This window comes from Loxodonta africana, chromosome 2, assembly GCF_030014295.1.
Source record: "Loxodonta africana isolate mLoxAfr1 chromosome 2, mLoxAfr1.hap2, whole genome shotgun sequence".
NCBI classification, from domain to species: Eukaryota; Metazoa; Chordata; class Mammalia; order Proboscidea; family Elephantidae; genus Loxodonta; species Loxodonta africana.
The window spans coordinates 153,449,417-153,473,209 of NC_087343.1; the positions used below are offsets into that span (position 1 = coordinate 153,449,417).

Sequence of the window (23,793 nt, forward strand, 5' to 3'; positions counted from 1 at the left end):
GTCAAGCAGTAAAACCATAAATCACAGGTGTGAAAAGGGTTATGAAAAAGAAGTACATGATGTTATACACTCTTGTAACAGGGGCACTGGTCCAGAAGTTCTGAGTAGATGACATTGGTGTTGAGGTCTTGAGGATGGTGTTAATTAAGGGAAGGATGCTGGTAGGGGACAGGGCCATGGCTTCAGGCAGAGGGAACAGCCTGTGCAAAAGTTCCAGGAGGAAAAGAGCAGGGCTTGTATACGGAACAAAGAGAAGATCCCAGGAGAGGTAAGGTGAAGTGTGATGCCAGTCGAGGCTGGAAGTATATGTAAGGACTAGACCATGCAGAGCTTACAAAAACCAAAAACCAAACCCAGTGCAGTCGAGTCGATTCTGACTCGTAATGACCCCATAAGGCAGAGTAGAACTGCCCCATAGAGTTTCCAAGGAGTGCCTGGAGGATTCAAACTGCTGACCCTTTGGTTAGCAGCCATAGCACTTAACCACAACATCACCAGGGCTTCTGAGATGCAGAGCTTAGCTGGACACAATTCAGATTTCGAGGGTGAAGAACACTTTTTTTTTTTTAATTCACTGTTTCCCAGTGCTTAGTAGGGTACTGCCGCTCAACTCTCAGTAAAATAACTATTTTATCCTAAAAAATAATGGAAACTCAACTTTATGCAGGACAACGAGTAACTACATTTGTCTCATTTTCCTCATCTGTAAAATGGGAATCACGTTCCTGGTAGCGAACTTTCAATGAAGTAATGCGCGTTTAGAATTCGGCGTGGTGCAGGGTTTATCGGTGGCAACGGCGTTACTGGGAAAATCCTGGCACGGCTCTTCCCAGAGCTCGAGGTTGTTTGCTTTGAATGTTCGTCTAGGGTGTGTCTGGGCTGGGGAGGTTTTGTTTCCTGAGTGGACGGCAACGTTTCTAGCCTGGGTCGGCCGAAGCTGCGTTGAGTCTATTTTCTTTCTCCGAACGCGGAAAGAGACTGCGCGTGCCGAGGCTCTACCGAGACTCCACCCTAGCGCGGCGCTCGGCCGTGGTTCGGTCTCTTAGCCCTCCCTGCTCCGCCCTCCCACTTTGCACCCCGCCCCTGCCCCCGCCTTCACACCAAGCCGCGCCCCTCGCTCCGGCCCGCCGCAGCCCCGCCCCTTCCCTCCCGCCCTGCGGCGGCCGCGAGCGTCAAGCGATCTTCCAGGGCGCTGCATAACGTTGGCGCCGCTGCTATCTCTGCGGTTTTCCTCCAGCTCCATCATGTGGCGGCGACAGCCGGGCCGCTTCAGACTCGTGGGCTGCGGGGTGGAAGAACTACGGCGCTGCTGGCGGGAGCGGGAGGCAGGTGCGGGCGGGCGAGGGAACACAGGAGGCTGAGGGTATGGCGGCCGGAGATAGGGTGAGGAGGCCCCGGGTAGGACCCGGTAGTTCTGGGGCTTGGGCGCTCCTCCCACGCTCAGCCGGCTCCTCTACCACCAGCACTGCGGAAGGCCCGGAGAGAGCAGCAGCTAGTCAGCAAAAGGCTGCTGAGAGATGAAGCCCCGGAGGAAGCCGAAGAGGTGGCCGCGATCCTCGGAGAAGCCGAGGTGAGGGGGCCGGGGGCGGGGCAGGGTTCGCAGTGCAGCGCAGCCAGCGGGCGCCGGACTCTGTCACTAGCTTTCCCCTCCCGCGAATGCTCGAGAACCGCCCCCAACCTGAACGTGGTCTACAGAACAACTCCATCCACCTGGTCGGCCAAGCTGGAAACCGGGGAATCATTTTCGACACTTCCCTTGCCCCTCATCCCCATATAAATTAAGTCCTAACAGTTTTACCTCCTGATGATCCCTTACCTGCCTCACCATCGCAGCTTCCGCCATCATCTCTTCTCTGGATGCTACAGCTGCATCTACGCTTGCTGCCCTCCAGTTCATTCACATATCAACCAGATGGGTCTTTTTAAAACACATATAAAGACCAAAATCTTGCTGCGAAGCCTAGTATGGTCTAGCCGGTGCCCACCTTCAACCTTATCCACTTACTCATCTCAGCCACATTGGCCTCTTTTTAGTTTCTGGGTAAACATACCAGGCTCTTCCTGTCTCCTGGCCTTTGCACTTGTTGCATCTGAAGTGGGCCCTCTTTGGAATTGGCAGTCCGTTTTTTTTTTGGAATATTAATCATATTGACATTATTTGTTTGCCTATTACTGTCTCTCCAACTAGACTTTAAATCCATGATAAACTACACCCTGTTTTGTCATCCTTGAAAACCCAGCAGCCTGACAATATCTACCATATAGTAAAAAAAAAAAAAAAATAGATGCTCAATATTTATTAAGTGAACAAAAAAACAGAGTTGGTTTTAGCAAGCATTGGGCATCCTCTGTGTCTGTGTTCACACAGATAGCTTATAAAGCACTAGGTTATTCCATTTATTCATTGTTTGCATACTTTATGCCAAGATACTGTGCTGGGCACTGAGCGACACAAAGAAAAGATAAGAGTTCCTTTGAAGAGCTCACAGCCCAGATGTGATACCTGTTGTAATGGAAGGACGCTTGGGCACAACAGAAACCCCTAAGTCTGCCAGAGGAAACCAGGAAGAGCTAACTTCCCCAAAACGATGACAAGAGTCGGAAACTGAGGAAGTGAGAGTCTGGGGAGGGCATCCCAGGTAGAAGCAATAGCATGTGCAAAGCTTCAAAGCATTAAAAAACAAGCCGTGCTATGCTGGGTATAATGTAGGTTGCAATGGGGAGAATGACTGAAATGGTCGGTTAAGCCAGGCTGAGAGGTTTAAATGTTATCCTTGAAATAACCCTGTATGAAGGTGGCAGGGTATGTTTATTCCCATTTTTCAGGTGAAGAAACAGGTTCAGGTCCCTGGTAGAGTAAGTAGCAGTGCTGGCATTAGAATCTGGTTCTAATTCCCTTCTGTGAACTTCACTGCAAGATTAAGGCTTATTAGCGGGGAATGACAAGTTCTGGAGACAGTGTGATATTGGAGGACTTATAGGTCAAGTAGGCAGAAGGGGACTCAAGACTTCCTGGCAACTATGTATCCTCCTCTCCCTGCCCTGGGCTCCAGATCCAGCAGTTCCTGCGGCTAGCTCAGCGGGGAACGGAGGGAAAGGAGAGAGAGAAGGCGCTGGTCAGCCTTCGTCAAGGCTTGCAGCACCTCGAAACACAGCAGACTTTCATCCGGTCAGTGTGTATGGTGTGAGTGGGTGGCTGGGGCTTTGGGAAATGGACAGAAGAGTATGTGTGGGTGGGGGGTGAGGGGAGATGGGTCACAGCCTGAGCAGGGCTCTGGTGCTCATTCCTATAGGCTGGAAGGCAGTATGCGGACCCTGATCGGGCTCCTGACCAGCAACCTAGCCCTGCTGCAGCTTGAGGCGGCTCGGTGCCTGCATGAGCTCTCTCATTCTGAGCAGCCTGCAGTGGCTGAGGCCTGCTTGCCAGCCACTTCTTATCTCCTCACCTACCTCTCTGGTCACAGCTCAGACTTCATAGTAAGCCCCATCCCTTCCTACCTTGTTCTTGGCTTCAATTAAAAAGTAGTGCTTTTGGGTCTAGTTTGAGCTGGCAGGTAGAGGGAAGAAAACCTGTAAACCCTGATGCCCACAGCCATGTATACACCAATCATCTCCCACCCTCTTGTGCCCAGAGCCTTGACAGGCTTGCTTCACCTCCCCTCCCCAGCCTAGCATGAAACAGGCCAATCGCAGTGCTTTTGTTGTCTCACTCTCAGGAGCTGTGTCTGTATACGTTGGGTAACCTAATCGTGGAGAGTGAGGCTGTGAGAAGGCAGCTCCTGCCACAGGGCATTGTCCCAGCCTTGGCTGCCTGCATCCAAGTGAGTGTCCACCTCCTTTCTCCCTCGCTGGGTAATTCTCTCCCCTCACTGCTTCCCACCTATCCCACCTATTTTGATTAGGTAGTTCTAGCTTCTACCCTGTGCCAAGGGGCTGAAAGTCTCAGACCTTATGGACTAGCTTCCAGTCAGAGCCCTGCCCTGTCTTTTTCTAGTCCCCCCATGTGGCTGTGCTGGAAGCCCTTGGATATGCCTTGTCCCAACTTCTGCAGGCTAAGGAAGCTCCAGAGAAGATCATTCCGTAAGTAAAATTATGTCCCTAGATATGTAGTAGGGAGTGACCTACTCAGTAGTTTAGCCCCTGGATTCTGCTTGAGTCATTTCCAAAGCTATTGTGTACCTTATCTCTGTGTTTGGCTTGGAAGAGGTTTGGGTATGGATGCTTTCCCACCTGCTATCAGGAAGAGCAATGGCCATCTCACCCTCTGTGGTTCCTACTCATGGCCGTACTTCTGCTGGCAGCTCCATTATGGGCTCCACTCTCCTCCAGCATATGCTGCGACTGTTGCAACCTGGTCCAAAGCTGAGCCCTGGGGTCGCTGTGGAGTTTGCCTGGTGCCTTCACTACATCATCTGCAGGTAACGGAGGTCAATTGGGAAAGTGCCCCAGACCTTTCCTAGGGCTCCTTTCCATGGCACTTGGGGTTTTGAACTTTGGTTTCTGGAACTGCTGTGGTGAATTTTCTTCATTCTGTGCTGCTCTCTTCTTGGAGCCCAGGAGATGCACAGACCTAAGCTATTTCTCAGCTTAAAGATGAGACTGACTGGTTGCTTCCTGTTTACCTAGCCAGGTCAACAACGCTCTGCTTATTACCCATGGGGCTCTGTCCACTCTGGGGTTGCTGCTGTTGGACTTGGCTGGGGCTGTCCAGAGAACTGAGGACGCAGGACTGGAACTAGTAGGTGAAGAGGATGGATCAAGGTCTGGGGGACCTTTCTTCACACTGTGCCCCTCCTCTGGTATGCTGGTAGCCCCTACTTTCTTACACTTGACCCCCAACTTGTCTTTGCAGCTGGCATGCCCTGTGCTTCGGTGTCTCAGCAACCTGCTAACAGAGGCAGCGGTGGAGGCTGTGGGAGGGCAAATACAGCTCGGAGATGAGCGTGTTGTGGCAGCCATATTTATCCTTCTGCAGTTCTTCCTCCAGAAACAGCCCAGTCTGCTTCCTGAGGGTCTCTGGCTTCTTAACAACCTCACTGGTATGAACAATTCCTGCCCAGGGCTGGATATTTAAACTAAATTGGGGATACTTCATGGCTTGGGCTGAGGTGAGTAGGATGGGGCAAGAGGGTTAGGGCCCAGTTTGGGGCCTTCATCCTGACATTTTTCCTTCCAGCAAACAGTCCTAGTTTCTGTACCTCTCTGCTGTCCCTGGATCTGATTGAGCCTCTTTTGCAGCTGTTGCCAGTATCTAATGTGGTGAGCGTGTTGGTAGGTATTGGGGTCACTGAGTGACCTGGTAACCAAAGTGTAAACAGTGGGAGCAGACCTGAGCCCGCAGAAATGCCTTTAGCTGGTAATTGACAGGTGGTGTGGTACAGCTTCAGGACCAGACCAATCTAGGTGTGAGTCCCTAGACTGTGGCTTACCAGTTACTAACCTTGGGCAAATCAACTAAAAAAGCCACCTTAAATTTGTTTTCTTTGTTTATAATTGGCGAAAATAATCCTATCTCTGAGGTTAGTTGTGGGGGTTAGAGAACATGCATATAAAAGTGCTCGGTACAACCAAATGGGCAATAGTTACTTTAAAACAGAGATGAGAATGTAAGGGGATGAGGAAACTAGATTAGTGGAAATGGAACAACCAGAAGGGAAATATTGAGAATATTCATGCATTGTGAAGAATGTAACCAATGTCACTGAACTAATTGTATAGAAATTGTTGAATGGGAACCTAAACTGCCGTGTAAACCTTCACCAAATAAAACAATAAAATATTATTAAAAAAAAAAAAAAAGTACTTTGCACAGTGCCTGGCATATATTTTTAGCTAGTATGATCTTTCGCTTTCATTCTTTGTGTGGATTATATATATGCCTGTCTGCAGGTGCTCACAGTTCTGTGCAACATTGCAGAGAAAGGTCCTGCTTACTGCCAGCGGCTGTGGCCAGGGCCCCTGCTTCCCTCCTTGCTGGACACACTGGCCTTCTCTGACACTGAAGTAGTAGGCCAGAGTTTGGAGCTGCTGCAGCTGCTATTCCTCTATCAGCCGGAGGTAGGTTTCTGGCCTGGGTCCCCAGTCCACCTGCCCTGAAGCCTCTGGTCTCACAGTGGCCCCCTTCTCTTCCAGTCTTAACTCTAGTTACTTCTCTGAGCCTGGCTGGCTATATGGATTCTAGGTCAGAACCTTCATCCTTTTGTTAGGAATGAACCTTCTTCCAAGAGGTGGGCTAACCTTCATGGTCTGACTTTACTAGAAGGCTGTGGGAATTGAGTCTTAGGGCTCAGAGACCTAGGCATTGACTACTTTTTTTCCCTGTCCACAGGCAGCCCAGGCCTTCCTGCAGCAGTCAGGGCTGCAGGCCCTGCAAAGGCATGAGGGGGAAGCTCAGCTCCAGGACCGTGTGCATGCTCTCCGGGAGACAGCCCTTCGTGGGTGACCTGACTTCTTGATGTCACTCAACACCCCCCATTCCAGCTTCCTTACCTACTTTCTCTTAGGAGCCAGTGGAACCCCTTTGGGCATTCAGAACCATAATGAGTTCTCACGTTCTCTGCTCCCACACCTAGGCCTAAGCCAAGATCTTTGGACCCCAGCTTCTCTTCTTTCACCCTGCACTGTCCAGGCAGGAAGCCCAGAAGGAACTCAGTATGGCCTTATTCTGGGGCCCTGTAATCTCCTTTTCTTGCTTCAGTAGCTGGCGGCTTTTGATGGGACAGAATAAAGATTTATTTTTACATTAAACTGCTTTGCCACAGTGGTTGAACAGTAAGGGGTGGAGTAGGGGAGTGAGGAAAAGGACATTCTGAAACAGCATTTTACAGCACAAGCTTTATAGAGAATAGAATAATATATTTTTCCATATTGTACTCAGTCCAGTAGAGCCCAGGCTTGGGATGCTGCTCTTAATCCTCAGTTGAGGCTTTAGGCTTTGCCACGTAGCACGTTCTCCACAGCTCTGGTTACCTGATCAGTGCTGAAGTTGTTCAAAGAGACATTCTTCTCTTGGCCAAATGCTGAGAAGAGAGGGAGGTGACTAAATATCTACTGTGTACTGTGGGGACTATGAAAGTATAATAAAAGGGCCTTGTTCTTAATTTATAATTTTGTTAGGACAGAAAAAGTAGTAAAGAGATCTGACCAAGTTGAATTTGGTATGCTTAGAATTTATCCAGTGGGTCTCGAAATCTAGGAAGCCCAGGTCCAACTGGAATTTTGGCCAATTTTGAGTGGCTATAATGGGAAGAAAGGTCTTCAGGGAAGTTTCAAGGAGGCACTGCAGGCATTTATAAAGGAGCCCTGGTGGCTCCTGCTTTGCAGGAGAAAGATGTGGCAGATTACAGCCTTGGAAACCCTATGGGGCAGTTCTACCCTGTCCTATAGGGTCACTATGAGTTGAAATCAACTAATGGCAACAAGTTTGGTTTCTTTATAGAGTTGCTATGAGTTGAAATTAACAGCAGTGAGCTTGGGTATTTTGGCAGGCATCGTATCAACCGCTGTGAGCAGTTCATTGCATGGGCCTAGCCCTGGCTGGATGCCCATTTTCTGGGCTCCCATAGTCCATCTAGCATAATACCCAGCACAATAAAGTTCTTGGGAGACAGTTACAAACCGACTTCCCCTCTGGTCTACTGGCTTTTGGAAGGAGAGCCTTTTTTCCTCCTCCAGCACACCTAGTGGAAACCCTGGTGTTGTAGTGGTTAAGTGCTACAGCTGCTAACCAAAGGGTCAGCAGTTCGAATCTGCCAGGCGCTCCTTGGAAACTCTATGGGGCAGTTCTACTCTGTCCTATAGGGTCACTATGAGTCGGAATCGACTCGATGGTACTGGGTTTAGCACACCTAGTAGTGCAAATCTGTACAGTTAGCTGAATTAATCTGCCTTAAGTGTGACTCTCCCCACTCCCCTACCCCAAAGAGTCCTAAAGAGAAAACCCAAACTTGTTGCCGTGGAGTCAATTCCAACTTATAGCAATCCTATAGGACAGAGTAGAACTGCCCCATAGGGTATCCAAGGAGCAGGTGGTGGATTTGAACTGCCCACCTTTTGGTTAGCAGCTGAGAACCACCATGCCACTGGGGCTCCGAAGAGTCCTAGGATTGGTCAGATGCAGGATGGAGTTAAAAGCTGTGATTAAAATTCCACTGTTCAATAAATATAAAGATATACTGGGTACCTACTATGCACCAGGCACTGTGTTGGTGGTAGGGATACAGCAGCAAACATAATAGGAATAATTTCAGACTGCAGTAAATTAAAATGGGGTTACATGATAAAAACGATCTGGGGGCAATGTTACGTAATCTGCCAGGGAATGCCTTTTTGAGAAGGTGACATGTAAGGTCAGACCTGAGTAGTAACAAGGACCAGCCAGGGAAGTCTGGGATAGGTGCATTCCAGGAAGCAGGAGGAAAGTGTAAAGGCTCAATTTCTTTTTATCTTAGCTGCATAACCCTTAGGTATGTTCCTTCAAGTTTTGACCCAGTTTTCTAATCTCTACGATGAGAATAAAAAAGAACCCATCTCCTCATATAATTTGTTCAGATTAAATGAGATTTGGCCGGAAAGCACTCAACATTAAGTGCTCAACATGGAGTCACTATTTTATTATTGAGAGTCTCATACTCTACCTGGGCCGCAAATTCCCACTCGTGATTTAGAGATGGCCTATACTGACGGGGGGGCCGTGGTGGCACAGTGGTTAATAGCCCAGGCTGCTAGCCAAAAGGCTGGCAGTTCGAATCCACCAGCGGCTACCTGGAAATCCAATGGGGTGGTTCTACTCTGCCTAATGGGGTCTCTCTGAGTCGGAATCGACTCCACGGTAACGAAACCGACACTGATGGGAACTGACCAGCATCTCTTTTCCCCTATCTGAATGAAGAGTGTTCGGAACTAAAACCAGAAACAAAACGACAGATCCTGGTCACTATGCAAGACCGAGCCAGCCTCCACATAGATGCTGCCCGGGATACAAAGCATCCTATCACTCTGAGAGTGAAAATTTATTTATCAACAGCAAGGCTGGAACCCGAGTTCTAGTCTCCCCACAGATTTTTGGGTGACCTTGGGCGGCCCCTCCTCTTCTCGATCCCTTGTTCCCCCACTGGGGTCCCGAACCTCCACAGTAACGCGCTCACCGTAGCGGGCCCAAAGCTTAGGCTGTACATCAGAGCACTCGCGGATTAGGATGGGTAGGTCGGGGTGCATCTTCTTCAACTCCACGTACCTTTTCTCGATGAAGTCCCTGCCAGGAGGGAGAGAGCGCGGCGGGTGGTATGTGGGTGCAGGCTTCCCCACCTCCCGACGTGGAGGTTGTGACCCTTGCGTCCCCAAAGTCCGCCCGCCTGACCACGCCTCGCCTCACCTGACGCCCTGACTGCTGGGCGAGCGCTGGCATAAATGGATGCGAATCTCACGCAGGGCCAGTTTTGTCCCTACCCCTCGAGTCGCTGCGGCCACCGCCATCTTCACTGGTAGAGAAGCCCTCCAGTCTTTGCCCTGCAATCCAACCAATCGGGCAAGGCCTTGCCTCTGCGATAGGTTGAGAGACGTAGGGGCGGGGTACAGTTTAGCCAATGACATAAAAGCATTCTAGGGCTCGCTACGGCTCTTCCAATTTCTCGTCGAGCAGGCAGGTTGCTATAGCGATGACGCATGGGAGCGGCTGAGAGCGGAAAGGCTGAGGAACGCAAAGCACTGTGGGTTGATTTTTGAGGTGTATTGTGGGAAAAGCCTGTTGTGTGTTACTGTTGGAATCTTGGTCCCCGCTGGCATTGGAAGACCGCGGACAAAATGCCGGAGCGAGACAGTAAGGCTCGGTTTATCTGCCTTCTACTCTGCAGGACTCGGGGCACTCGGCGCGTTACTTTGACTTCAGAGCTTAAACGGGGGGCTGGTGGTGTTTGTGACGCTTGAAGCCCAGCGAGGCCGTCCGGTCCGGAGTGAGGCTGGACAGCTTCAGACCCTGCCCCCGAACTTGCTTCCTGCCCCAATCGAGGACAGGAAACCCCCTCCTCAATCACTTTATCCTGGATTGGGCCTATTCACCTTGCACATAGGACTTTCGATGTGATATTCGGAAGTCCGTGCCGATTTAGGGGCCTCACTGTGCCCGCACAGCTCCTTGTATTTTCCCATCTCAACACATATTACATCGTATTGTCACTGCCGCAGTTCACGCCTTCCTTCCTCATTAGGTTGTGAGCAACTTGAGGACAGGAAACGCGTTTGTATCGTTGACTGTTATACCCCGAGCTTTTGCACAGGGCCTGATACATAAGAGATTGATTAAATCAATGCAATTGTTTTTCTCAGGCGAGCCGTTCTCCAACCCTTTGGCCCCAGATGGCCACGATGTGGATGATCCTCACTCCTTCCACCAGTGAGTGTTTTGTTGTAGGGCTATGGGAATGAGCTGGGCGTGGAGTGGTGGTGGTGATAATGGAAGAATTCCGAAAGTCTTTGTCAGCAAGGAAGGAGCTCTGGTGGCACAGTGGTTAAGTGATTGGCTGCTAATGGAAAAGTCGGAAGTTCAAACCCACCAGCTGCTCAGGGGGAGAAAAATGTGGCAGTCTGCTTCCATAAAGATTTACAGCCTTGGAAACCCTATTGGGCTGTTTTACCCTGTCCTAGGTTTTTACCCTGTCCTATAGGGTCCCTGTGAGTTGGAATTGACTCAACAACAGTGGCTTGGGTTTGGGTTTTGTCAGCAAGGAGGGCCAAAAAGTTGAACCACTTAGCACATCAGCTCTGTGAACTTTAACTGGATCTCGTCAACTGCATATATAAGAGGGTTATTAGAGGGGAAATTCTGACAGGATGTTAGTTTATTAAAAAATGAACTTTATACATTATATATTACTTTGCCACTTGCTCTTTTTTCACTTAATATCTTGGAGATTTTTCATGGCAGTCTTTAAACTGCTGCATGGTATTACATAGTACGGCTATTACATAATTCAGTGTTTTCCTAAATTCACTCACTGTGTTCCACCTCCACGAATTTTTGCCATAGCCGCATATAACTGGTGCTATTACTGATCCCTTTGTAAAAACTTAAATACATTTATTTAAGTAGGAAACAACATCATTACTATAAACCGAAAACCAATTATCACTTGTTATAAATAGAAAATGCCCAAGGAAAAAGTATACCATTCAAAACAAAATAATTGCTCCATACTAAGCATTGTACCGTTCTAAGTATTGTATTATGTAACACATAATCAGCATCCCTATAAATGCATGGCTAAGTTAAGAAATAAGGAAATTTTCAAGTGTTAAAAACTTTGGTGACAAGTGGGTACTAATGTGATCTTCAGGAAGTCTTCACTGATTTAAGCGGAAGACTCATTAGCAACCTATGGTATGCAGGTCACACAGTCTTGCTTGATGAAAGCGAGGAGGTCTTGAAGCACTTACTGATGAAGATCAAAGACTGTAGCCTTCAGTATGGATTACAACTGAACATAAAACAAAAATCCCCACAACTGGACCAATAAGCAGCATCCTGATAAATGGAGAAAATAATGAAGTTGTCAGGGATTTCATTTTACTTGGATCCACAATGAATGCCCAAGAAAGCAGCAGTCAAGAAATCAAACAATGTATTGCATTGGAGAAATCTGCTGCAAAAGACCTCTTTAAAGTGTTAAAAACTGAAGATGTCACCTTGCGGACTAAGGTACACCTGACTAAGCCATGGTATTTTCAGTTGCCTTATATGCTTGTGAAAGCTGGACACAATAAGGAAGGCTGAAGAAGAATTAGTGCATTTGAATTATGGTTGTTACCTATTGAGTCGTGTCCCCCCAAAGTGTTTGTCAATTTAGCTAGTCCCTGATTCCCGGTATTGTGTGATTGTCCACCATTTTGTCATCTGATGTGATTTTCCTTTGTCTTGTAAATTCTACCTGTGTGACATTAATGAAGTGGGATTAGCGACAGTTATGTTAATGAAGCAGGACTCAATCTACAAGATTAGGTTTTGTTTTAAGTCAATCTCTTGAGATATAATAAGAAGGGAGCAGAGAGATGGGGACCTCATATCACCAAGAAAGCAACTGCGCTGAGAAGCTTCTATTCCAGGGGAAGATTGATGACAAAGACCTTGCCCCAGGGCCAACAGAGAGAGAAAGCCTTCCACTGGAGCTGGTACCCTAAATTCGGTCTTCTAGCCTCCTAAACTGTGAGAGAATAAGTTTCTCTTTGTTAAAGCCACACACTTGTGGTATTTCTGTTTGTTATAGCAGTACTAGATAACTAAGACAATGGTGTTGGCAAGAATATTGAATATACCATGGATTGCTGTAAGAACAAACAAATCTGCCTTGGAAGAAGTACAGGCAGAATGCTGCTTAGAAAGAAGTGAGGATAGTGACACTTTGTCTCACTTCCTTTGGACATGTTATCAGGAGGGATCAGTCCCTGGACAAGAACATCATGCTTGGTAAAGTAGAGGGTCAGCAAAAAAGAGGAAGATCCTTCATGAGATGGATTGACACAGTGGCTGCAACAGTGGGTTCAAACATAGCAACAATTGTGAGGCTGGTGCAGGACAGGGCAGTGTTTCGTTCTGTTGTGCATAGGGTTGCTATGAGTTGGATCCGACTCAATGGCACCTAACAACAATGTTTTGGATTCTCTGATCTTGATAACCAAGGATTTTGGATTTATAGGAGACCTGGCATTCGGTGTGCTTGACGCAGGTTTTGAAACTTGAGATCCAGGCCAGGGCCCTACCTGGGTTATATTCTCAGAGAAAGTGTGGATTTGGGGGAAGAAAATGCCCTGTGGCAAAGGGAAACAATAGAGGAAGCAGCACCACCTTGATTTTTGTTTTTTCTTTAATGGACTGTGAAGGATTAAGAGACAATTGCAAAGAATAAGTTTTTGACTGGGTGAATTGATTTTATTAATACTGGTCTGTGTACCAATTGAAATGATATCTTGTATTCATCAGTGCTGTGTGTCCTGTATTTGGGATTCATTGTCATAGTTTATTTAGTTATTCTCCAGTTAATAGACACTTACGTTTTTCCAAGATTTTTATTATTTCTGAAACTGTAATTGAATCTCCTTTACAAGCTGTCTTAGTCTCCCAGGGCCAGTATGATTTCGTTTGACTTAACTGATCAATTGAAAAACTTTACTTTCAAACAAGGTCACATTCATGGCTACAGAGGTTAAGAATTCCACATATGTTTTTAGGAGACAATTCAACCCATAACACAGGCCTACATATAAATATATGCATGCCAGTAATTGGCTAGGCTAAATATAGAGAAATGGAGTTGCTGAGTCAAAGGATAGACACACTTAAATTTTAATAAATACTGCCAAATTACCCACCAAATTGGCTATACTGGTTTAAATTCCCGGTAGCAGTATATGAGAGTAGCCATTTCCCAGATTCTTACTCATACTTGATTTATCAAACTTTATAGATACCATTCTGATTCATTAAAAGTGGTATGTCTTTGTTTGAATTTATATTTCTGTAATTTCAAGTAAAACTAACTGTGCTTTTTATATACTCCTTTTTCATTTCTTATTGGCCACTCATTTTTTAATTCTTTGACATTTCTTCTAGATCAAAACTCACCAATGAAGACTTCAGGAAACTTCTCATGACCCCAAGGGCTGCACCCACCTCCGCACCACCTTCTAAGTCACGTCACCATGAGTAAGTCTCGGGATGAGCTGACTTGTCTCCCAGTTCCTTCCTTGCTCATACTGATTTCAGAAAATCTACTGAACCATAATGTTTTAGAAGCTGGAAGGGTGGTCCTTTTGTTGAAGCCTGTGGTTATGATTTTCTCCCTCTGGAAATTGAGGCTCCAGTGAAGACTGGAATGCCCTGGGATCTCATTGTTTTTCAGAGTATGTTCCATGGACCACTTACACTAGAGTCACTTATGGTACTTAACTGGGCATTTTTTTTTTTTTTTTATCATGGTAAAATATACATAACACGAATTTTGTCATTTTAACCGTTTTTTAAGTGTACAATTCAATGACACTAATTACATTCACCATAGTGGGCAGCCATCACCACTGTCCGTTTCTGAAAGTTTTCATCACCTCAAACAGAAAATCAGTACATTTTCAGCAATGGCTCCCTCTTCTTCAGGTTTTGACTCTTTGGACAAGGTTGGTTGTGGTTTCCTAAAGAATAATCCGACGCCATTTTCCACAAAGTTCTAGAAGCTACCTAGCAAGTTAAGTGTTGGTACCTCATTTTCCATAAACATTAATCACTTAGCACCAAACTAAAGGAAGAAAGCAGTAACCATTCTAAAGCAGATGTCACTCGCTGAGTGAAGGTAAACTCTGGTTGACACAGGCCATCAAAAACGAGGCATATTTTTAGGCCCATTTTAGCCCCATGGACTCAGACTCTCTGGGGTAGACACTTGGAGATATATAATTTTAATAGTCCCTTCAGGTAGTTGTGATTCTTCTTAAAGTTTGAGGATCACTCACCTACAACTATTGACATGGACCTCTGCCTGATTGAAACTGTTGCTTCGGTCAGTACTCTAGGCTTTTTTCAGTCCATAAGGTTGTGTCCTAGGGCTTGGCAATATTTTGCTATCATTGAACTTCTTGTCTCTCCTAGGATGCCAAGGGAGTATAATGAGGATGAAGACCCAGCTGCACGAAGGAGGAAAAAGAAAAGGTGAAGGAAGTCGGGGAGTTGGGTTTTAAGGTGGATGAGGGTACGTGTTGTCCTGAGGTTCTCTGCTTTCTTAGTGGAGAGGAGTGATAACTTACAGGACTTTGAAGTCTGCCTGCCTGTGTCTTAATGTCATCATCACCATTTACTAGCTGAATAACCTTGGGTATTTTATTTACCCTCTCCAATCTTCAATTTTCTCATGGGTAGAATAGAGTAGTGAAAATAACTCTCACATAAGGTTGTCATGAGGCTCAACTGAGATAGTGTACGTAAGCACTTAGCACCAGGGCTTGGCATATAGTAATTACCCAGTAAATCTTGGGTGCCACTATTGTTGTTATTATTTATATGGTACAATACAAAAGGAGCCCGGGTGGTACAGTGGTTAAAGCACTAAGCTGCTAACTGAAAGGTCAGCGGTTTGAACCCACCAGCTGCTCCTCAGGAGCAAGATGTGGCAGTCTGCTTCTGTAAGGATTTACAGGCTTGGAAACCCAGTGGGGCAGTTCTGCTCTGTGCTATAGGGTAACTATGAGTTGGAATTGACTCAACGGCAATAGGTTATAGAATACAAAACTTTTTGGACCTGGTACTTAGTTTTTCCTCTCTTCTGGGGTTAGACCAGCAAAAAAGTGATTTTCAGCTGAAATTTAGGAAAAAAAAAATTTAAAGGCAACAGAAATTCAGCTGACTTTCTGGTTGCTGTGTGAAAAAGTCTCTCATACCTATAGAGATTCAGCATTGTAGAGTTGGGTGGCATTGGGTTCTGAGGTGATTGAGTGTCCTAAGATAACACTGTAACTGAGAGCTGAAAGAGTGTAAAGAGGTGACCAGCAGTTTTATCAGGACATATATGAGGTTTTACCATAGAGCATTGGGTGAGGATATAGGAAAACAGAGAGGAATAGTTCTGCTGACCTTGAGAAAGCTGTTAATGAGCCTTATGCATTCTCTTTTCTCTGGTCATAGTTACTACGCCAAGCTGCGACAACAAGAAATTGAGCGAGAGCGGGAGCTTGCTGAGAAGTACCGGGACCGTGCCAAGGAGCGGAGAGACGGTGTTAACAAAGATTACGAGGAAACTGAGCTGATCAGCACCACAGCTAACTACAGGGCTGTGGGTCCCACTGCTGAGGCGTGAGTACCCATTGGACCAGGGAATAGTTCCCACAACATCTCAGAGTCATGCAGTCATGATGTGAACATCTCCCCACACTTTTCTCCTCTCTGGAGCCCACTCCAAGCCATGTCAGTAGACACTTGCCACCCGCAAAGGACTATTCTAATGTGCAATTTTTTGTTATAGGGACAAATCAGCTGCAGAGAAGAGAAGACAGTTGATCCAGGAATCCAAATTCTTAGGTGGTGACATGGAACACACCCATTTGGTGAAAGGCTTGGATTTTGCTCTGCTTCAGAAGGTGAGCTGTATTGGGTGTGTGGATGGTCGTACTAGGGTGCTGAATATACTCCTTCTTTTAGATGGTCTCAGCTACCAGAAGGAGCCTCCCTCCTCAACTCTCAGAGCCCAGTCCCAGTCCTATGGGCTCTGGGAGTTGAGGAGGGAGGCTCCTTCTGGTAGCTCAGACCATCTAAAAGAAGGGCTAAAATGCTATTCATCTTTCACATCTCAGCCTAAATACTATTTCATTGAGAAATCCTTCCCTGATCATCCAGATGTGGTTAGGTCCTCCACCTTTTACCTCCTGCTTCCTGCACCACTGTGTAGCCCTTCTGTTTTACATATCATAGCATTCATCAGTCTTTGTTGAAATTACTAGTTTGATTTGTCTCTCTTGCTATAAGTTCCAGTATGGCAAGGACTGTGTCTGTCTTGTTTAGTATTGTATCCTTAGTACCTGGCACAGTGTGGTATAGTGGCTGTTTAGTAAATATATGTAAAATGGATGAATGTCTACAATCTCCTTACTCTCTTGATAGGTACGAGCTGAGATTGCCAGCAAAGAGAAAGAGGAGGAGGAACTGATGGAAAAGCCCCAGAAGGAGACCAAGTAAGAAACGTCAGGAAACACTTGAGAGTTTAGAAGAATGCCATCTACAGTAGGAACACATTTGGCAAAAGTGTATTTTTTGTCTTTTCAGGAAGGACGAGGATCCGGAAAATAAGATCGAATTTAAAACACGTCTGGGTGAGTACAGTTTCTACACTAGTGGCTGCAGATTCTGGGTGAAAGGTAAGGGATTAATGCTCTGGACAGGATATGCTTCCCCTTCCTTCAGCCTCCTTTCCTCTCTCTCTCTTGCTCCCAAACCAGCTAATTCCCATACAGTGCTCTCGTAGAACTCAGATCTGGACTTAATTATTTCACATCTGTTTTTTTGTCTCTTCAGCTAGGTTGGAAGTTCTTCCAGATTAGGGCTTATTTATTAAGAGAGATGGCATGGTTAGTGATTAAAAGCTCAGAATTTGCAGTCAGAGACACCTGGGTTTGAATCTTGATGATGAAACCATAGTAGGTGTGTGATTTTAGGCAACTGATTTACTTCTCAGGGACTATTTGTCCATACATAACAGCTGTTTTTTTCTATCACCTTCAGTATTTCTTTAAATGTCATCCTTCTTTCCCACAGGGCCTAATAAAATACTAGGCATATAGTGCCTTCAGATGACAGTGTAGAAGAGCAGATAGGAGCTTAGACTTTGGAGTTATACTGCCAGGGTACCATTCTTTGCTCTGTCACATGGTAGCTATATAACTTTGGGCAAATCATTTAACTCACAGCTTTAGTATTCTTATTAGTAAAAAGGGATAATAATGCCCACCTCATAGGGCTGTTGTGAAGATTGAATGAAGCAAGGCATGCATAGCACTTGGCATTGTGGCTGGCACAAAGTAAGCACTTAATAAATGGCAGCTGTTTTTATAGAAGGTTCTCATTGAGTACATTCTCTTCTTTCCCTTTTTTGTAGGCCGCAATGTTTACCGCATGCTTTTCAAGAGCAAAGCATATGAGCGGAATGAGCTGTTCCTGCCGGGCCGCATGGCCTATGTGGTGGACCTGGATGATGAGTATGCTGACACGGACATTCCCACCACCCTTATCCGCAGCAAGGCTGATTGCCCCACTATGGAGGTGAGTGACCTGAGTCCTGGGACACTGTCACATGAGCCTCAAACCTGGGATTCACCCTTGAATCTGCCCTGGGCCTCATCCCCTACATTAGTCCATCACCAAGTTTTGTTGAATTTTTACTTGTTAAATCTCAATTGAACCCACTTACTTTTCTCCATCTCTACCAATATCATTTCAGTCTAAACAATCATTTCTTGCTGGAGCTATTGAAGGAGGTTCCTAATTGGTTTCCCCACTTCCACTCTGGTTTTTTTTTTCAACAGTTTTATTGAATACTATATACTTCTCTCTTTTAAAATGTGTAAGTCATCGGTTTTTAATATTTTCTGAGTTGGGGGCAACAATCACCACAGTCAATTTAAAACATTTTTATTACTCCAAAAAGAAACTGTCTCCCTGCCAGTCTGCCCATTCCTGCTTCCAATAAGTTTTTTTTACACATGGCTGAGTGATCTTTGCAAAATGCAAATTTTTGTCTCATCACTGTTTAGAAGCTTTCAATGGTTTCTCATTATTTTTAGGATAAAGACCCAAATCTTTATGATGGCCTATGAACCCCCACAACACCTGGCCTTTCCAGCCTGTTCTTCACCACGACTCCCTGTTTGTTCTCCAGCCACTCTTGATTTCTTGAGTGTGCTTAATTCACTTTTGCCCCAGGGCCTTTCTGCATGGTCCTTCATCTGTCTGGATTGTCCTTCCACAACACCTTTTCTTTGTCTTTACCTAGTTCATTCCAACTCATCCTTCAGTCTGTTAAGTGAATGAATGAATGAAGAGATCCCTGCTCAGTGGGGTAACATTCTCATTTCTTGGGGTTTTCAGGCCCAGACTACACTGACCACAAATGACATTGTCATCAGTAAGCTCACCCAAATCCTTTCCTACCTGAGGCAGGGTACCCGCAACAAGAAGCTCAAGAAGAAGGACAAAGGTACCTGGAGGGTTGGGGAAGGGCACTTGGGGATGGAACCAAGGCCTCCAGGAGCCTTCTGTCCCCAGGACATTGGGAAGCTCCTGGGGAGCAGAGAAAAATGGGAGCAATTGAGCCATTGGCAAGGGAATAGTTACACCCAAGCTCTGTTTGCTTGGCCCACCCAGTAATCACTGATCAGGTTTGAGGCAGGAGGAGGGACAGCATGGGTAGCTGTTGATCACCCTGCTGGAGATACTTAAAAGGGCATTCAGAACTGGAGAGGATGGTGAGGCCCAGTAGGAGTGAACTCAGGAGTGTTTTCCTCATTTCTCTCTTTACGTATTAGGGAAACTGGAAGAGAAAAAACCTCCTGAAGCTGATATGAAGTACGTATCCTTTCTTCTTTCACCTGAACTGAGGGGAGGTCTTCTGCATTTCTTGTATTTGGGCAGTTTTGGGAGCTGAAGTCTGAGAATCTGGAGAAATGGCCAGGGGGAATAGAATTGTGTGTGACTTTGGCAGCTAGTGGTCCTTGTCTGCTTTTCTAGCATTTTTGAAGATGTTGGAGATTACGTGCCCTCTACGACCAAGACACCTCGGGACAAGGAGCGGGAGAGATACCGGGAACGGGAGCGTGATCGAGAGCGAGACAGAGACCGTGACCGAGAGCGGGAGCGAGAACGAGATAGGGAGCGGGAGCGGGACCGAGAGAGAGAGGAGGAGAAGAAGAGGCACAGTTACTTTGAAAAGCCCAAAGTTGACGATGAGGTAAAATCAGGGTACTGGGTGGTGGAGCTACCCCTCTCTAGGCCTGCCCAGCCTAGCTGTAGGACCCTTGTGTTATGCAGGCGCCTCGTCATGGCTCCACAACAGCCACTGTCAACTAACCCAGGGTAGGACCATCCTGGAATTGGGGGAAAGATGGAGTAGGGAATTGATTCAGACTTGGGGAAGGGTAAATGGGAATCCTTTATAGTGATACTTATCTCAGTTTCTGTTTTTTTTCAGCCCATGGATGTCGACAAAGGTGGGTATAGTCACAGCATCTTGCATTGACTTTAGCAGTCCTGCCTTCCCCCGACTCAGAGCTCACAGCTGGCTTGGGTTGTTATGAGAGCCATGTTCTGTATTACGGAATACTGGAGCTCTCTTCACCCCCTGGGAAATGGCAAGGCATATTTGCTTTGTCAGATATAAGGCCTCTAGCCCTGGGGTTCTGAGGAGGTGAGGCAGAGGCTGAGTGGGCACCCTATCCCTATTCTCAACCAGAATAGCTCAATTTTTTAAAAAGTGGGAGTTTGATTAAAATTTTGTTAGATAGAAGGGTCTTGCTGCTTTTAAAATGTTGCGATGAAAGCCACAGGTTGGTTGTATGTTGCAAGCAGGAGGTTGTGAGATCCTTGAGGTTCAAAGTCTGAACAGTGTTTTTCTCCCCCACCCCCTAGGACCTGGGTCTGCTAAAGAGTTGATCAAATCCATTAATGAGAAATTTGCTGGGTCTGCTGGTTGGGAAGGCACTGAATCATATCCTTTATTCCAGTATATTCTTGGATTCAAGAAAACTGTTCTCTTTTCTTTCAACTCCTCTTGCCTCCCTCCTCCTCCTTCTTCTCCCCACCCCCTCCGGCTCCTTCCCTCCTGAGTTTTGACAGGGGTGAATCCATGCCTCGCCTCTTCCCCAGAGGACCCATTCCAGCTCACAGCCCTCTGTTGAGAGTTCTCATGTTGGGTCTTCTAGCCCTTGGCCCCTTTTGCCTTGAAGCTTTTCTAGGGTAGTTGGAATTCTGGTACTTTCTTTAACATAGCATATGCTGAAGAAGCCAGAGGACAAAAAGCAGCTGGGAGATTTCTTTGGCATGTCCAACAGTTACGCAGAATGCTACCCAGCCACGTAAGTAAAATCCTTTTAAGGAAGGGAGGCTGGGATGATTAAGAACAAGTGGGAGAGTGTGGTGGAAATTTGATTTGCTGGGATCCAGGGTTACTTGGTTGAACTATTTTGTTAGACTATGAGTGGGAGTTCTAGGGGGGTGGTCAGTCCTAGGCATATAACCTCATAGTTGGGTGGGTTTCTGGATAAAGATTGGCATCTGGGTCTTCAGCAGCTGTTTAACTGTTGCTTTCTTTAGGATGGATGACATGGCTGTGGACAGTGATGAGGAGGTGGATTATAGCAAAATGGACCAGGTATGGAGTTGAACGGATAGGCGGGGCTCTTTGGCAGTTACTTTTAAGCACTGCCCCTCCTTTCTCCCTCTCTCTATCCCCAAGCAATCTATCTCATTTACTGGGTCCCACCTTCAATTGCAGCAAAAGGAGCTACAGCATTGAGGGGCCATGGGCAGCTTAACTGTCTTAAAGTCTCTGCACAAGAACATCTAAATTAGGGGCAAAGTCTATCTCTCTCTATTTCCTACAACAAAGTATAAGACTTTGATTCCCATTCTAGGCAGTACGCAAGCATTTAGTACGTATAGAGAGAGGACAGAGGGATTGCAGTCTTTAGAAAGAACCTAATTTTATTCTAGCCAGGTTTGAAATTTTCCTCTAAGTCTTAAACAGTAAAAAACACTTACCACTACTAATGTTGAAGGACTCTCATCTACTTTTCCCTTGTTTTCTGTAGTGCAGTGGTTAAGAACATGGTTTAATTTCATCTTGGAGCCTTGTTTAATCCTAGTTTTATGACTTTGCCATGTTATTTTATTGCTTGTGCCTCAGCTTCCTCATCAGGAAAATGAGATGATGTGTTTTTTGTGAGAATGAAATATGTATTTAGTGCTCAGAATAATGCCTGGCATATAGTAAGTGCATACTAAGCCATTATTATTTATATAGGATTTATGAATGGTGAAAGCTGACCCTCTTTGGTCTCCAGGAAAACCTGGGATTATGGGAGAGTTTAGCTTTAATCACCACCAAAATTCCATTTCCATTGACATTTCCACTGCTGTCCCCCATGCCTCCATTCTGTCCTGCAACAGGGTAACAAGAAGGGCCCCTTAGGCCGCTGGGACTTTGATACCCAGGAGGAATACAGCGAGTATATGAACAACAAGGAGGCTTTGCCCAAGTGAGTCTGGTACTGAATATGGGGAAGGAGTGAGGAGGAGGATGGGAATGGGGTGGCCTGGCTCACCCCAGATTAGAGGATGCAGTCTGGCTGAGACACTCCCAGCTAGGTTGTCTGTTTGGGAAAATATGATTACTGCTGTGCAAGCTCTGCTGCCTTCTTCCCCTACCACCCTTTTTGTTCTCAGGGCTGCATTCCAGTATGGCATCAAGATGTCTGAAGGGCGGAAAACCAGGCGCTTCAAAGAAACCAATGACAAGGCAGAGCTTGATCGCCAGTGGAAGAAGATTAGTGCAGTAAGTGGAACTGCACCTAGGGGTGGAAGGGCTCCAGCTGGGAGAGGACACGGACCCATAGACCTAGAAACAGACAGAGGGTTAGGGAGGCATGGAAGTGGGGGAGGGGTCAGCTAGGCCTCAGGTGAGCGTAGACTGGCAGCATGACTGTCATCTGTCTTGTCTTTTTGCAGATCATTGAGAAGAGGAAGAAGATGGAAGCTGATGGGTGAGCAGCATCATTTTCTCTTTGTAATGATGAGAGTTGCTTAGTGTATTGATCTTAGGTTGACCCATTTCTCCTTTCATTTCAGGGTTGAGGTCAAAAGACCAAAATACTAACCTCCAGTTACAACTCCAGGAAGAATCACCACAAGGATGTATTCCCCACTGCTTTCTTCCTGCAATTCCCAGAAAGGCTGCAGGGTGTTTTGTTTTGTTTTGAATGTGTATAAAATTTTTTGTATGATCATTTAGTTTGATTAAAATTGGCTCACCTGCTGTCTTAAACTTCTCTATGTTGAGCATCCTTTCTCACCGCACTTGGAGCACCAAGAGCGCTAATTCCATGGGTTGTATAAAAGCACTTTCAGAAAATCATCTTGGTCCTTTCCCAAGCTGTGGTTCTAGATTCCTAGACAATAAGGAGGTTTACTAGCCAGTGTGCCCAGTGGAAAATGGAGGAATGACTGTCATTGATGAGAGGTGGAGAGAGGAACATAAGAGTGATTGGCCTCAAATGTCAGACTTATTCATGCCTGTCTCAGGGCCTAGTCCCAGGGCAGAGATTCCCTGGGAATTAGAGTTAGCCTGATGGGACTGCCAGTCTGAACCCAAGGCTGAGCAGGACTGGGTTCTGGGTGAAGGTACCTAATAAGAATCACTTGTAGGAACAAAAGGCTTTTGTGAGCCTGCAGCCTCCTGGGAACTTTGGTAATGCTGAGCACACATTGCTGCCTTCTTGGCTGATAGGCTAACTTTGGCCATGTGCCTTGGGGGTAGATCTGGCCCTGCCAGTATACATAGTACTGTCATAGGCCAGAAGGTTTTGGTGCCCTTTATCACCCTAAAATATTTTTCCAGGCCCAGTATGCACCTTCCTGAACTTCAAATCACTCCACCCCTCCTTTCTCTGCTGCTTTCTGCTCATTGCCAGCACTTTAATCTGGTGCTCTTGAGAGATCCACCACTTCTTCGTGGCTGGATGCCAAGTGCCAATGCCTGCCCTGAGCCCAGTAGGCTTTCCAGGGCTGTGGAGAGCCACCTAAGCCATTGCCTTGCCTTTGATCACTTCTACCTTGATAGACAGTTGCTGTGGAGTTGATCCACTCATGGTGACCCCATGTGCGTCAGAGTAGAACTGTGTGCCCTGGGGTTTTTGATGGCTGATTTTTTGGAGGTAGATGGCCCAAGCCTTTCTTCTGAAGTGCCAGTGGGCGGACTTGAACCTCCAACCCTTCTATTAGCAGCCAAATGCATTAACCATCTGCAGCACCCACAGTCTTCAGGGCTTTTTGAGGTAGCTATCTTTGTGCATGGCCCTTTGGAGGCTGAAATTGGATTGTGACTCCAACAGCTCCTAGAATGGATAATTTCAGACAGTAAACAATGCTCTGGTCTCAGGGTTGTAGGCAGCTGTCGCAATTAGGAAAAAGGTCAGAGACATGGCTCAGATGAAGATACCTAGAGGGTCACTAGGAGTAAATCCTGAGAGTTGACTGCCAGTTTACAATTTAGTTTCTGC

General features: G+C 46.3%; 3 protein-coding genes across 6 annotated transcripts; 2 read left to right on the plus strand and 1 right to left on the minus strand.

Annotated features, from left to right (window-relative positions):
• The first annotated feature begins 1,145 nt into the window (after nt 1–1,145).
• TMCO6 (transmembrane and coiled-coil domains 6) lies at nt 1,146–6,565 on the plus strand. 4 transcript variants are annotated; one of them, XM_023549686.2, is made up of 12 exons: nt 1,149–1,329; nt 1,464–1,570; nt 3,054–3,169; nt 3,294–3,477; nt 3,717–3,821; nt 3,995–4,080; nt 4,205–4,418; nt 4,631–4,738; nt 4,853–5,039; nt 5,177–5,271; nt 5,890–6,057; nt 6,329–6,565. In XM_023549686.2, exons 1-12 carry the CDS (start codon nt 1,245–1,247, stop codon nt 6,440–6,442), a joined length of 1,569 nt encoding a protein of 522 aa, XP_023405454.1. In that variant the 5' UTR covers nt 1,149–1,244; the 3' UTR covers nt 6,443–6,565. The 4 variants fall into 4 exon arrangements, with proteins under 4 accessions (XP_064133233.1, XP_023405454.1, XP_003404591.1 ...); XM_003404543.4 differs by having other exon boundaries at nt 1,152–1,329; nt 4,302–4,418; nt 4,627–4,738; XM_064277163.1 differs by lacking the exon at nt 6,329–6,565 and having other exon boundaries at nt 1,146–1,329; nt 5,918–6,031.
• Nucleotides 6,566–6,819: 254 nt separating this feature from the next.
• NDUFA2 (NADH:ubiquinone oxidoreductase subunit A2) lies at nt 6,820–9,533 on the minus strand. Its single transcript, XM_003404544.4, has 3 exons — nt 9,374–9,533; nt 9,147–9,253; nt 6,820–7,019 (listed from the first exon to the last, which is right to left on the minus strand). Exons 1-3 carry the CDS (start codon nt 9,472–9,474, stop codon nt 6,928–6,930), a joined length of 300 nt encoding a protein of 99 aa, XP_003404592.3. The 5' UTR covers nt 9,475–9,533; the 3' UTR covers nt 6,820–6,927.
• Nucleotides 9,534–9,682: 149 nt separating this feature from the next.
• On the plus strand, nt 9,683–22,559 carry IK (IK cytokine). The gene is made up of 20 exons (XM_003404545.4): nt 9,683–9,817; nt 10,324–10,390; nt 13,601–13,693; nt 14,630–14,689; nt 15,659–15,826; nt 15,996–16,110; nt 16,631–16,701; nt 16,793–16,839; nt 17,622–17,785; nt 18,611–18,719; nt 19,048–19,087; nt 19,250–19,469; nt 19,710–19,728; nt 20,147–20,225; nt 20,512–20,592; nt 20,831–20,888; nt 21,686–21,774; nt 21,962–22,070; nt 22,244–22,278; nt 22,364–22,559. The coding sequence occupies exons 1-20, from the start codon at nt 9,802–9,804 to the stop codon at nt 22,389–22,391; spliced, it is 1,668 nt and encodes a 555-aa protein (XP_003404593.1). The 5' UTR covers nt 9,683–9,801; the 3' UTR covers nt 22,392–22,559.
• The last annotated feature ends 1,234 nt before the right edge of the window (nt 22,560–23,793 follow it).

Coding starts and splice junctions, on each gene's coding strand:
- TMCO6 (XM_023549686.2), top strand. CDS start 1,245: ATGTGGCGGCGACAGCCGGGCCGCTTCAGACTCGTGGGCTGCGGGGTG. Junction 4,419..4,630: donor CTTCACTACATCATCTGCAG/GTAACGGAGGTC, acceptor TTACCTAGCCAG/GTCAACAACGCTCTGCTTAT. Junction 4,739..4,852: donor AGGACGCAGGACTGGAACTA/GTAGGTGAAGAG, acceptor TTGTCTTTGCAG/CTGGCATGCCCTGTGCTTCG.
- NDUFA2 (XM_003404544.4), bottom strand. CDS start 9,474: ATGGCGGTGGCCGCAGCGACTCGAGGGGTAGGGACAAAACTGGCCCTG. Junction 9,254..9,373: donor CCCAGCAGTCAGGGCGTCAG/GTGAGGCGAGGC, acceptor CCCTCCTGGCAG/GGACTTCATCGAGAAAAGGT. Junction 7,020..9,146: donor TAAGCTTTGGGCCCGCTACG/GTGAGCGCGTTA, acceptor CTCTCTTCTCAG/CATTTGGCCAAGAGAAGAAT.
- IK (XM_003404545.4), top strand. Junction 10,391..13,600: donor GATCCTCACTCCTTCCACCA/GTGAGTGTTTTG, acceptor CATTTCTTCTAG/ATCAAAACTCACCAATGAAG. Junction 22,279..22,363: donor AAGAAGATGGAAGCTGATGG/GTGAGCAGCATC, acceptor CTTTCATTTCAG/GGTTGAGGTCAAAAGACCAA.